General features: G+C 38.4%; 1 protein-coding gene across 2 annotated transcripts in view; it reads left to right on the forward strand.

The window, feature by feature from the left end:
* The window catches only part of LOC149460556 (ankyrin repeat- and BTB/POZ domain-containing protein 3-like), a 317,765-nt gene extending 305,299 nt beyond the window's left edge, over positions 1 to 12,466 (forward strand). For both annotated transcript variants that reach the window (XM_089679466.1, XM_089679467.1), the window contains 5 exons: positions 434 to 536; positions 1,620 to 1,701; positions 4,891 to 4,959; positions 5,223 to 5,336; positions 6,037 to 12,466. In XM_089679466.1, the coding sequence (XP_089535592.1) occupies positions 434 to 536; positions 1,620 to 1,701; positions 4,891 to 4,959; positions 5,223 to 5,336; positions 6,037 to 6,246 (578 nt within the window). In that variant the 3' untranslated portion in view covers positions 6,247 to 12,466. The remainder of the gene's footprint in view (positions 1 to 433; positions 537 to 1,619; positions 1,702 to 4,890; positions 4,960 to 5,222; positions 5,337 to 6,036) is intronic.
* The last annotated feature ends 407 nt before the right edge of the window (positions 12,467 to 12,873 follow it).

Here is a 12,873-nt window from a genome sequence, read left to right on the forward strand (position 1 = left end):
CCCTCCTCTAAACCCCAATGCTGGGCCACTCTGATTGGTCAAAATTCCAGCACTTCTTAAACTGTCAAAGGCTGTCCATTCCTTCCCACCCCCAATCCCTTCCCACTGGCCCATCACTATGATGGGCTGCCAGGGGACCAATGTCCCCTGAGTGAGGTCATTTAGTAGGTAAATTATGGCATCAATAGCATCTCTCTTACAAGGTCTGCTCCTAATGGAGCTGAAAATCATATACTTGCTCTATACACAGCACCACCCAGTGGATGTAGGGAAGAAGCACAGCAGATTAATGGAGGTAGGGCAAGTAATGCCTTTTATATGTCATATAAAAAAGCCTCCCTGCCCTCCCCAAGTTTCTGTTAGAAGACCAGAAAATTGCTAACTTATGATTTGTCTTATAATCAACTGAACTTTTGACTTGATATCTTTCCAGATCCTCATTTTCTCAATAACAAAGAGATGTCAGACGTCACGTTTATTGTTGAAGGAAGGCCTTTTTATGCACACAAAGTGTTGTTGTTTACAGCATCTCCAAGGTGAGATTATCAAATGGGAACCTGCAGTGATTGTAAACTTTTTACCATGCCATACATACATACAAATGTAAGTAACCTAAACAGAACCAATCCCAAGGAGGCATTTGTAAGAATCTGCACCTCACCTGAACTTTTGCAATAGTGAAGCCTTGCTTCTGAAGGGATTGCTTGGTTTTTTTTTACTTGTAGTCTGTCCCTGTCAGAGAAGTGTCAGGTTGAGTTTCAGGTTCTGAGGCCATTCTGTCTCCTCTCTGAGGTCAGTGCTGACAACAGCACTCCAAAAAAAAGTAGCAAAGGTGCCAAAGTAATACAAAGGAAAAATTAAAGACTATGACCATTGATGGTTTTAGCATCCTTCAGCAGTCTGAACAGAATATTCGGTATCAGCCCTGGGCTCAGGCAGGGGAAAGGTCATGTTCCATGGTGGCCTTCCAGTGAGCAGTAATGAACACCAACACACACCCCTATCCCCAGGAGGTAGTTCTGCACTATTATAGCAGTATAAGAGTGGGAATTCTGATCTCCTAAGAAGATCAAACTTCCCTAGGCATTAAAAACAGGTGCTGCTAGCCATCGGAAATGCTTTTCATCATGGTTGTAGACCATTGAGCAGTATTTATACATATTTTATTGTGCTCTGGTCTTTCATTTATTCTCAATATTCCTGCTGTTCCTCCATCTCTTGGAATTCAGAAAGAAAAACAGCGCTTTGAATGTTGTTGGTGCTAAGGGTATTTAGTCCAGTTATAAAGATTCTATTTAGTGCCCTAAGTAATAGGTTCACTTTTAGCACCTTGGTTACTTTGGAATACTCGGGCATGTCAAGCAGGTTTGAAAATGTAAACCCTGAGAGGTTGCTGTTCCCTGAAAACCCCTCATGTACTCATTCGCACATTCTGTTCAATCCCTGATTAAGTCATCTATAGAAATTTTCAAAGAATATTTAAGGCTTTAGATTTTTGTTGAGAGAAAAAGAGAGTGCATTTACTTTGCTGATTCTTTCTTCAGTAAACCTGTGGATGGCTATCAGCGTGGTTTGGATTTTGGCAATAATACATTTTTAATATACTCTGTTTTGTTTAGGTTTAAAGCACTTCTTACAAACAAGTCTACTGCAGAAAACAACTGTATTGAGATCAACTATGTGAAGTATCACATCTTTCAGGTTCGTTTTTTAAGAAAAGGTTTTAATTCAGCAAAAATTACAATATTCATTTGCATGACCAGGCTGTACAGATATGGAGATATATTGTGGTAAAAATGTACCTGCTGAGATCTGGAACTGAATACATGACATACTGTTTAAAGGTGTTTTCATGGTAAAATTACAACTAGAGCAATTAATAGTCCACTAGGTGAGAATGAAAGAAAACTTGGTAAATTATGGCATCCACAGCATCCCTGTTACAAGGCTGCTCCTAGCAGAGCTGCACATTGTATACTTGCTCTATGCACAGCACCATCTTGTGCCTGAAGGGGAGAGCACAGCACATTCATAAAGGAACGTCCTTTATATTTTGCATAGTTTTGTAAATGTCAAGAATCAGCAGCAGAGATGGCCAAATCTGCATAGCTACAATCAGGAAACCAGCACTACACCATATATATTTAAAGTAAAACTTAATAATAGTAAAACCAAAGACTTCCAAGCACCAGCAAACATAAAGATATAAGTGAACCAATAACCCAGTGACAAAATACCTAACTAAATGACCGAAATACCAGAAATCCTAAATATTGAACTATATACAAATGGGCAACTCAGGAAAGCAGGGTAAAACTGGAGGTGCAGGGAACATATAGGATGGAGAAACCAAACTGAGATCAGGAACAAAGGGGAGTAGGAACAAGGCAGTAGGGTTCAGGGTAAAGGTACTAGGCAGAGAGCATTATGAAAGAGTAGGGACAAGATAACAGCTAGCAGTATCTGGCAGCAAGCACAACACTTGAGAAAGGCGTATCAACAGAAAAGGGACTAAATACTCTCCCAGCACCCACATCAGGTGAGCCTGATTACTGCAATCTGCTGGCTGCTTGGCTGCTGGGAGACACCCACTGGTGCACACCAGAACTACAACCTTCTGTGCTGGGAAGCACAGTGCCACAAGCAGGTGATCCAGGTCATACCAGCATAGCTGTAACCTGTCAGCAATGACTAGTAGAGGAAGAGGGGATGTCAGAAAGGCATGCTGCATATTTTAATTCTGGAATTGTTAGAGGCCAGACAAAGGAATTTATTTCATACATACAGGGTTTATTAATTCTTCATTTAATTTACATTATGGATAAACAGTAAGTGAACCTTTTTAACCGGCATGACTCAACCAGGAACTATGACAAGGGGACCAAGCCATTGCAGTCCATAAACCATATAGAATTCAATGGGTCAGTGAATCCACCAACATCCACCCCACTGAAATCTTGGGTTTGGGTGGACTTTCCCTGTGTTCTTTTTAACTGGCAGGACATAACCAGGAACAATGACAAGGAGACCAAGCCATTACAGTCCATAAACCATATAGAATTCAATGGGGCAGTGAATCCACCAACATCCACCCCACTGAAATCTTGGGTTTGGGTGGACTTTCCCTGTGTTCTTTTTAACTGGCAGGACACAACCAGGAACTATGCCAAGGAGACCAAGCCATTGCAGTCCATAAACCATATAGAATTCAATGGGTCAGTGAATCCACCAACATCCACCCCACTGAAATCTTGGGTTTGGGTGGACTTTCCCTGTGTTCTTTTTAACTGGCAGGACATAACCAGGAACAATGACAAGGAGACCAAGCCATTACAGTCCATAAACCATATAGAATTCAATGGGGCAGTGAATCCACCAACATCCACCCCACTGAAATCTTGGGTTTGGGTGGACTTTCCCTGTGTTCTTTTTAACTGGCAGGACACAACCAGGAACTATGCCAAGGAGACCAAGCCATTGCAGTCCATAAACCATATAGAATTCAATGGGGCAATGAATCCACCAACATCTACCCCACTGAAATCTTGGGTTTGGGTGGACTTTCCCTACGTGTAATAAAGTCAGAACCTCAGTGATTCCAGGAGTGCAATCAAAGTGTACTATAGTGCTGGCCCTGTCTTCCAGCTCCTGATGCAGAACAGTTTCTAAGTGTGTCTGTGAAGACTCTGCATGGTCACAGTGACAAAAGAGACATCAGACATTGCCAGACAAGAGTTGTATGAAGTTAATATGAAAACAATACCTGCATACCACTAATCTCTGTCCATCGGCATTTTAATGTAACGGTCCTGACATACTTAATGGAGGATTTACTTTAATATAATTTGACCTAGCAGGTTAGAATGGTTTATGAATTATGCACATCATATTAATAGGAGCACATAGTCAATGCAGTTAGCATAAATTATGCATCATACAGCGCAGACTATTGCCATCGACGAGAGGGAGTAATAAAACCATCCGAGCCAATTCCATTTTGTCAGGCTTGCTCTTTGACAGCAAATCCAAAGCTGTAGAAAGACATTGGTTATGTCAGTCTAGTACCCACAGCTTTTAGGTGGAACTCCAGACAAATATAAAACCCTATTTAAGTCAGTTTATTGACAAATAATTAAAAGTATTTTAAAAACAACTGGAATAGGTATCTGAATTTGTCATTATATTTGCTTCCTGTAATTATGCATGTAGACCGTAGTATCTGCCAGTGATATTGCACTGGGAACATGCTTTCAGGAGATCACTTCATTAGTGTGCTTTTTATCCAACATTGTCCACTTAACAGTCCAGTCTGTAGTAAACAGGTGACATCACTTTACTCCTTAACTGTAGAAGAGAAAATGGTGTTAACCTCATAGATATTCAGTGTGTCGGGGATGTACAAATCACTGAAGTGACTGAACAGAATGATGCATAGTGTTCACATGTATGCTTTTAAATTGAATATTAATCTGTTTGGATAGAGGTTTCCACATTCAATAGGTTTTTATTAAAGCTTTCCAAAGTACAGTTATTACAAGTATAAGTGATAATAGGCAAATGTGACCAATACTGGGTAGAGTTTTTTGAAAGTAGAGTTTTACCGATTATGCAGATACCACAAATGAAAAGACTGCATATCATACTTAATGTATGGCAGTGCAGCCTATATATTAAGTGCTCATAATGGAAAAACTTGTATGTTACCAAGATTCAAGAAAGTGTGAGATGCCTTATACCATTATATTGAATAGTTATCCGCGGTATCTAAGGTACAGGTTTCTTTTGAAACATGCACAGGTATTTTTACCAAGGTCTATTAAGTAGGATGGCTTCACAATGTCTGTTTTTGTAACAGCATTTCACTTTTTTCCTCCCTTTTTCTTTCTCCAGCTGGTCATGCAGTACCTGTATTACGGAGGCACAGAATCACTTCTCATTAAAAATAATGAAATCATGGAGGTAAGACGCGGGTTGTGGAAGTCTTGAGTAAATTAGATGTTCAGGCTTAACCAGCCGCAGATGTTTCGAGAAGAAACCATTTACTCTATCCTGCCGATGCGACAGAGGCGCCACCTCAATGCCAATTTACTGATTGATTGATAATCCAATATTGGCGCTGTATTTCAAGGGCTTGGTCTCCAGCCCATGCATGAAATCAGCTTATTATTATGGCTTGAAATTATGTATTCGCCATCCTTAACGCCTCTTCTTTTTTTCTGCAGCTGTTGTCAGCCAGTAAATTTTTTCAACTAGAAGCTTTGCAACGCCACTGTGAAATAATCTGTGCGAAAAGCATTAATACAGAAAACTGTGTGGATATTTATAACCATGCCAAGGTAATTTTAAAAAGTATTTCAGTTCTTTTTTTTATCTGGATAATCAGCGTAAATTTAAAATTTAGAAAAAAAACAATCCATGTAAAGAAGGGATACTATACTTACCTGTTCCACCTCCTTGACTGCCAAACTTTTCTATGGTGTCCAAAGAATCCTTTTCATCCTCGAACATTGGAAGAAGCCACAGCGCTAACTGGGGGACCAGGAATCTTACACTTCTGGAAGTTTGCAGGATAAAGAGGGTTCAGAGAATGTGAATGGGACAGGTTCTCTTTAAATTACATATTCACCTGTCTGTAGCACAGATGGTAAAAATCTAATGCTGGGCTGCCCACATCTGCACACTAGTATCCCATACATAGATTTGAATATGCTGTACAGGTATTTTCCATTTACGGCAATGAGATGTGGGTGCGCAGGTATGGGCAGCCCACACTAGGTTTTTACTGGCTAGGGAGAGGGGCTGGTTTTTTTTTTTACATGTCCTTTAAGAAAGGTTGTTTTTTTTCCTCATTTTATTTTGTGGGGTAGGGGCAGTTCAAGGTTGTGGGAAGGTAAAGTAATGAAAATGCTTGATGTTTACTTTAAGTGTCTTAGCCATATAACTCAAGAATCATTCAGCGTGTACTGAAATGTTTACTTAATCTACTGGCTAATCCAGTCCTTTCCTCTAAATCTATTATAATCTTGTGTTTGACAGTTCCTCGGTGTTCCTGAGCTCTCCTCGTACTGTGAAGGCTTCTTTTTGAAAAACATGATGCTTCTCATCGAAAACGAAGCCTTTAAACAACTCTTGTATGATAAGAACTGTGAGACAACAGGCCAGGATGTGCTAGGCGACTTACAAAGGACGTTGGCGACACGGATACAGTCTATTCATCTGTCTTCTTCCAAAGGGTCTATAGTATAGAATCAGAAGCTGCCAGGATGGACAGTGTACTGTATTAGCTCACAAAGGGTCCTATGAAGATAACAAGACTTTTACTAAACTCGATATCCTACTTTTCTGTGATGGCTTAAGGCAGAAATGTCAAAACTTCCAGCTTGGAAAAAAATATATATAAAAAAACATAGAAAATATAATTTCTATTTTTTTTAAAGACACTGCAAAAAAAGGATGACTGAATATTTTCCAAGGGAAAAACATGGCGGCTTTGATGTATAACCAAGCAAAAAAAATAAATAAACAAGAACCTACTTAAGAAAATATATATGGGAAGATCTCTAAAAATTTTAAAAAAACATGTTCATAGATGTCAAACTAAATACCCTATTTAAAGGTGATATTTTGATTTTCCTTAGCATTATGCAGCTCTGATGTATGTTTTTGAATCTAGGAATTAAAAAAGAGAGAGACAGTATATAAAAAAAACCAGTTTATTAAGATGGAAAATTAAGACTGTACAGTCTGAAGCAGGAAGATTTTTAAGGGTGAGACTTTTTAAAAATTTATTAAATACTGGGGTGGCCTTGTAGGTTAAAAAAAGACTTTTCTTATCCTCTGTATTTCATTTCTCAAAAAGTTGTAATTAATCTGTACAACCGTTATTTCTTTTAATCCTTCCTGTTTATTTGACAACTTGGTACCAATTTCTGTGAACTCTGTATGATTGAAATGTCATCCTTTTAATTCAAACTGCTGCTTCTTCCTGGACGAAGAAGAAACCAGTTTCAAAAACAGGCGTGAAGTCATTATTATTGGTGATAGAGAAACAAAGTTTCAAAAATTGGCATGTCGGTAGTTACTTTGAACAAATTAAGCAAATTCTGATTTGCATGATTATTGTGTATCATTTTTTGCCAAAAAAAAAATTCTGCAGTTAATCGTCCATTTGTGAAGTTCGCACTGCACACGCCCAATTTTGTTTCACTGTGAATATGTTAAATTGATTGTAGATGTTAGTTTTTACATGACATAGTAAAAAATGGTGCAAAAGTTTTTTTTCCCTCTATTCTTGTAATATAAAGTAATTATTTTTATTGCATTGTAGAGATACCAGTGTGTCACCGTGTTTGGGCACTGAAAGCCATAAGGATCATAGTTATTGTTTAACAATACAGTTATCTTTAGTTTGTTATTGTAGGACAACGTCACAAAAAAGTCAAAAACACCATCTCGTCTTTGTATGTTTCGTTCTATGTGTCAGGAAATTTCTTTCTAATGTATGCCGAAAAAAAAACACATGGACTTGTTACGTGCCACCGTCCTCCTGGACAACTTTTTGCTTAGCAATCAATTTGCATGATGACTTTAATGTACAACTTAAAAAAAACTTTGTGAGATTATGGCTGATGTTAATAAAAATAACATTTTTATTCCATGTTGAAAAACTAGGGCATCGTTTATTTAGACAAGCATGCCAGTTCTTGTCGAAGCTCCAATGACTGGTAGTTGTTAGAAAATCTCTCACTGGACAATGCAATGTAATTATTTGGTGCGTTGTTTGAATATCAGTGTCCGATGCAAATTGGTGTCCTTGGCTTTTGAAGCAATCAGTTCACACCGGTGTCACACTAGCAGTTTACAAAGCTGTTCTATAGGTTTGATCTGTCAATTTTTTTTGTATTGGTGCCTATTGGCACTGTAAGATTTTCAAGCAGGATTCAGTTTTCATAGTTACCATAGGCACTTCAGTTTTTCCAACTAAACTTAATTTAGCATACTTCCAAACTGTCCTTGGTCCTGATTCATGGATCACCAAGAAGATGATTTTGCCAAAAAGAGTTGCTCTGGTTAAATTGACGACTAGCCACATGGGCAGGCTTGATAGAGTTAGGATGAGGTTTAAATTTGCCTTAACGAGGGAAAACAGATAACATCAAATGAAAACAAAGGTAATAGTAGGTAGTAGTTATTCACAATCAACTAGACTTGTTCTGTAGTGTTGAAGACAATTCATAGCTTGTCCAAATCACTTCTTCAGTTCTAATGAGCATAAGGAAAATACCCCAGCATTTTTATCCAAACAGGTAGAACCTACACCTTGATCCAATCTCCTTTGAAAGGGAGATGTTATTGTCTAAAGCAGGCATCTCCAAACTTTCAAAACAAATGTCCCAGCATCAGCGGGGGAAATAATGCCTTATCTTTTGTGTCAGTGGGAGGAATAGTGCCCCATCATTGGGTGTCAGTGCGAGAAATAGCACCCCATTGTTGGTGTTAGTGTAAGAATTATTGCCCCATTTTTGGTCCACAGTTTGGAGACCACTTGTCCAAGGACAGGGTGGGAGATGTGGAAATTGTTGAACCACCCTGTACTAGTCACATAATTCCATCCTTGGTGTCAGGAAAACTTTATAAATGTTAATACTTAAATTTGCTTGGCTGAAATTGAGAACTATTGTCAAAACATTGAGGTAGAGATGTTAAGACAGCATTAGAACTGAAGAAGTGGCTTGGACAAGCTATGAAATGTCTTCAACATTACAGAGTAGGTCCGGTTAAATGCTGCTAGATAGACCATGAACTGGATAACTGAGAACTTTCACAGACTTATTGCTAGTAGTAGTTAATCACTTTCAACAAAACTTGTTCTGTAGTATTGAAGACAATTTGTTCCTCTCCCAAGTAGCATCTTCAAACCTAATTAGAATGAGGAATATAATCCCAGCATTTACGGCCATCTGTTAACCTTAAAATGACCCTGTCAATAAGTAGAAAAGTCGATAAAAAGCCATTCTCATAAAAAGAAATGGGTAAATACCTATCTTTTCCACTGCCTATTCTACTGAACACCAATCCAGTCTGTGAAAATAGTCTGCTGAGGAAATGATACTTCCAGAATCTTTAGTTTCCTGGATTCCCCACAGCTGTCACTGGTTCCTTTCTCTGGCCTTCAAACATTGCAGGGTACATTGGTATCTTGGACGTCAGCAGGGGAAACCACTAAATGCACTAGTGCTCACCCAAAACTGAAAATGCAGGCTTAGTGAAATAGGACTTTTTTCTTATCCATCACCTCCCAAATCCATACCTAGTTTACTCAACAACATCCATATTTAGATTAGTCTAAACACTTCTGTTTAACCCCACACCTTCAGATCCCCAAGATTTGGATTGGTCATAACAACACTGGGTCAGATTGGAAGTATGCTAAAAGTATGTGTGTTGGATTGTAACAACAGTAAACCCATGGCTACCTTGCTGGTGCCTGTAGGTAAGTGCCATGTGTAACTACTAATACATTTGACTCTTTTAAAAGGCAAACACTTTTTCTGTACATGCTTTAACCACTTATCAATTTTCAATAGATCACAAAGAGCTGCCTAACAGAAATCCTATTTATAGTGAGTATAAAAGAGAAGTAACACATTAAGCATGGTAATGTAACAATGAATTACTGTTTAAATGCTTTGTCAACATCTGATATGTTCTAATATATTGTCTGAAGTATATGACTTATTAAAGTGCACCTGTCATGCATGCACAATGACGGCAGAAATTTTGTGTGTGGGACCAATATTTCAAGAAGAGCAAACACCGTACCTTTTCTCATTTGGTGTAATTACAAGAGTTTCTTCTATGATCCTTCATTTCTTTAAGTATCTTTCCTGGCCAGCCAGACAATTGAAGAGATGTGAAGTGATATGGAGGCTTGCCTGCCTTTCAAAAACTCTCTGTGAGTGTTAGCATTATTTATTGACTAGGTGCTATGATATTTATAGAGATCATTATATTTTGGCTCCATAGTTCCTCATTACACCAATAGGTGCTGCTGCAGGTGAAGCATAGAATTAAGGCTCCCTTTTCACGTTAAACCCAGGAACCACCTAGAAGCAGACAAAGAATTTTTTTGTTATTCTTCAATCCGCTTGTATTTAAATTCAAATACTATTTTTTATATTTGGCATATATCATCTGAATGTTATACTTATATTAAAATCACATCATCTAAAATGTAAAATCAGAATGAGACAGTAAGTGCCTTCTGTTTTTTGAGAGCTGCAGCAAGTGGCTATATAGAAAATTCCAACAAAAAACTTCATTACACTACACAGTCATTCTAACATGTTTTGGGTTCTGCAGCCTGAACAAGAAGATGAACAAACAAGATTAGAGGAACTGGATAGGACAAGGAGGACCATGTAATTGTGGTCATTCATAATCTCATGAGCCAGCTAGGGTAGGGCAGGTGACATATGAGGTTCATGCTGTACATAGAGGTGTTGCACAAGAGTGGCTGGACATACCTGCAAATATTTTGGTGGGTAAGAGTCCTGCTTTAAAACAAATCTATACTTTGTCTATTGAGGGCAAGGCAACAGGTTTGTTTTATCTCTTTGGTCGCTTCATGGTAGAATATACTTAAAGTGATACTAAACACACACTGTTTATTTACATTGTCCCTTCTCTTTCTGTATATGGATGGTTGCACTGTAATTATTTTAATGAAAAAAAAAAAATCTAAGAACTTTTTCCTAATCAATATTTAGCTGTCTCTGACCCAGCTCTTTCTCAGCCTGTCTGCAGGGAAATATAAGCAGGAGGAGCCTCTGGTCCTCTGCTGTTGGTCACATGTTCAAAATAAAAAAGAGTCTTTGGAATACAGAGTAAAATAAATAAATAAATAATATCAACAAACTGTTTTAAATTGACATATAAATATTAGTTATAAATAAAATTTATAATTTTGTGGCAATAACATGGTGTGGGTGGATTTCTGCCAGGCCCAGACTGTGTCACACCCCTCCAGCTTGTCTCTTAGAATAAGAGGGAGGTGAAGCCTCCATCAATCAAGATGTAATATCCCACCCCTATTGTGTTTAGCTGGTTTTTGGGCATGGAGGAGGAGGGAGTGAGTGGACTGTCATTTACCACTGTGTACTTGCCCACATGTGTGACTCTATAGTCACATGAGCTGCTCAGATGAGATAGGGAGGAAATGCTCAGCATAGAAACTCACTGAAAACTGAGCATGTGCAGAATTGCCTCTACAGCTGCAAAAGCGCTAGCTGAACTGTGACTGTAACAGTGACTGAGGAAGACCAGCATGTAATACAGCATTTATTGATAGTTTTTTAAGATGTGGGTTTAGCGACACTTTAACTTTCCTTTGTACCCCTTTGAATTCATTCAAAGCTGAGTGCCTAAGGTAACACTCGCTACTTTCAGGTATGGAGGAGCATATGTCTCACTCCATGCGACAGCAACGTGCCATTAGCACTATCACATGGGGAAGTCCATAGCCCTGTCTAAGCTATGACTCCAGAGACAGAGGTATTAGCAAGGGGGGGACTAAAAATGAACCTGTTGCTATGTCCTACATGTGCAAAACCCAGATTTGCTCTAAAGCCTGGCCCCCCTTATTCCCTTTCTAGCTCAGATTTTTTAATTTGTACCAGATTGGCTTAACATTTTACTAGAAATCTGCACCCAAACAGTCATCTGTCTCTATGTGATAAAATGTCTGTTAACTTGACTGCAACCTCTTGATACACAGTGCAGCTGGCTCAACCTCAGGAGGGAAACAAAGTACTTATCAAAGTGCTACTTCTCCTTTCGCTGTCCTGTCACAAGGTGGGGCTGGGGATGAGATAAAACTTCAACAGAGAAAGATCAGATCATCTACCCTACTAAACAGGGCTGTACTATGTGTCAGAGCTGAGCAAGTATCAGAACTGAATGGTCATAAATACAAACCATTTGACAAATAAAACAGCCCCCATATATGTATTGCATCTGTCTATCTAGCCCCTCGCTAGGCATTCAGCTTTAACGGAAGGCTTCACCCATCTCTAAGTGGCATAGGGAGGGCTACACTACTATATCCATGAGCATAATATTGGTTTGAGCCCACAACATGGCTGCTACCACTGTGCTACAATGACAGGTCCACTTGAAGATTTGTAAATATTGTATAGTACATAAAAGTCTGATGTCACTTGTAATGTCAGGCTGAAGACAGTTGATTGTTGAAAATGTAAGCTCTGGTGTGTTTTTCATCCATTTTTTTTAAAGGAAACAACTCTTCCTAGATGTTCTGTTAACTGTTACTACGATGGAAGCAGAGAAAATCATTCACAGAATTTTATCAGTCAAAATGTAAAGAAAACCAATTCCAAGAGCATGAAATTATATTTATTTGGAAAGATACATATGTCCATTAAAATAAATTCTAGCTGTATTATAAGTGATTTTGTATATGTATTCTTTTGTGATATAAAAATATATTGTAAATTCCTTTATTTCTATGGGATCCCTCCATGTAATGACACTAAATGGTCCTTACCGTCCATGACCCCTATGTAGATAACTGAGGAACGCCAGTACTCTGTTTTGTGCAATACAAGATGAATGAATGCCCCTCTATGAAGTATAAACGTTCCTATAGTAAAACAATGCTATGGTTGTAGCACAATGCCAGATTTTACCAGTAGGTGCTGTTGCAGGTGAAATCTGCAAATATAGCTTTAAAGGATAAGTTAACTTAAAAAAAAAATGCCCATTTTTTGTGCAGGTAAAAAAAATGTGCTTTTACTTTTTTTTTTTTTTTGAGCCTGGAAAGCACTGCACCAGTGATCAGCAGATGACTGGTGT

This window comes from Staurois parvus, unplaced genomic scaffold (genome assembly GCF_062004578.1).
Source record: "Staurois parvus isolate SC_StPar_1 unplaced genomic scaffold, SC_StPar_1.0 ptg000225l, whole genome shotgun sequence".
Taxonomy (NCBI): Eukaryota; Metazoa; Chordata; class Amphibia; order Anura; family Ranidae; genus Staurois; species Staurois parvus.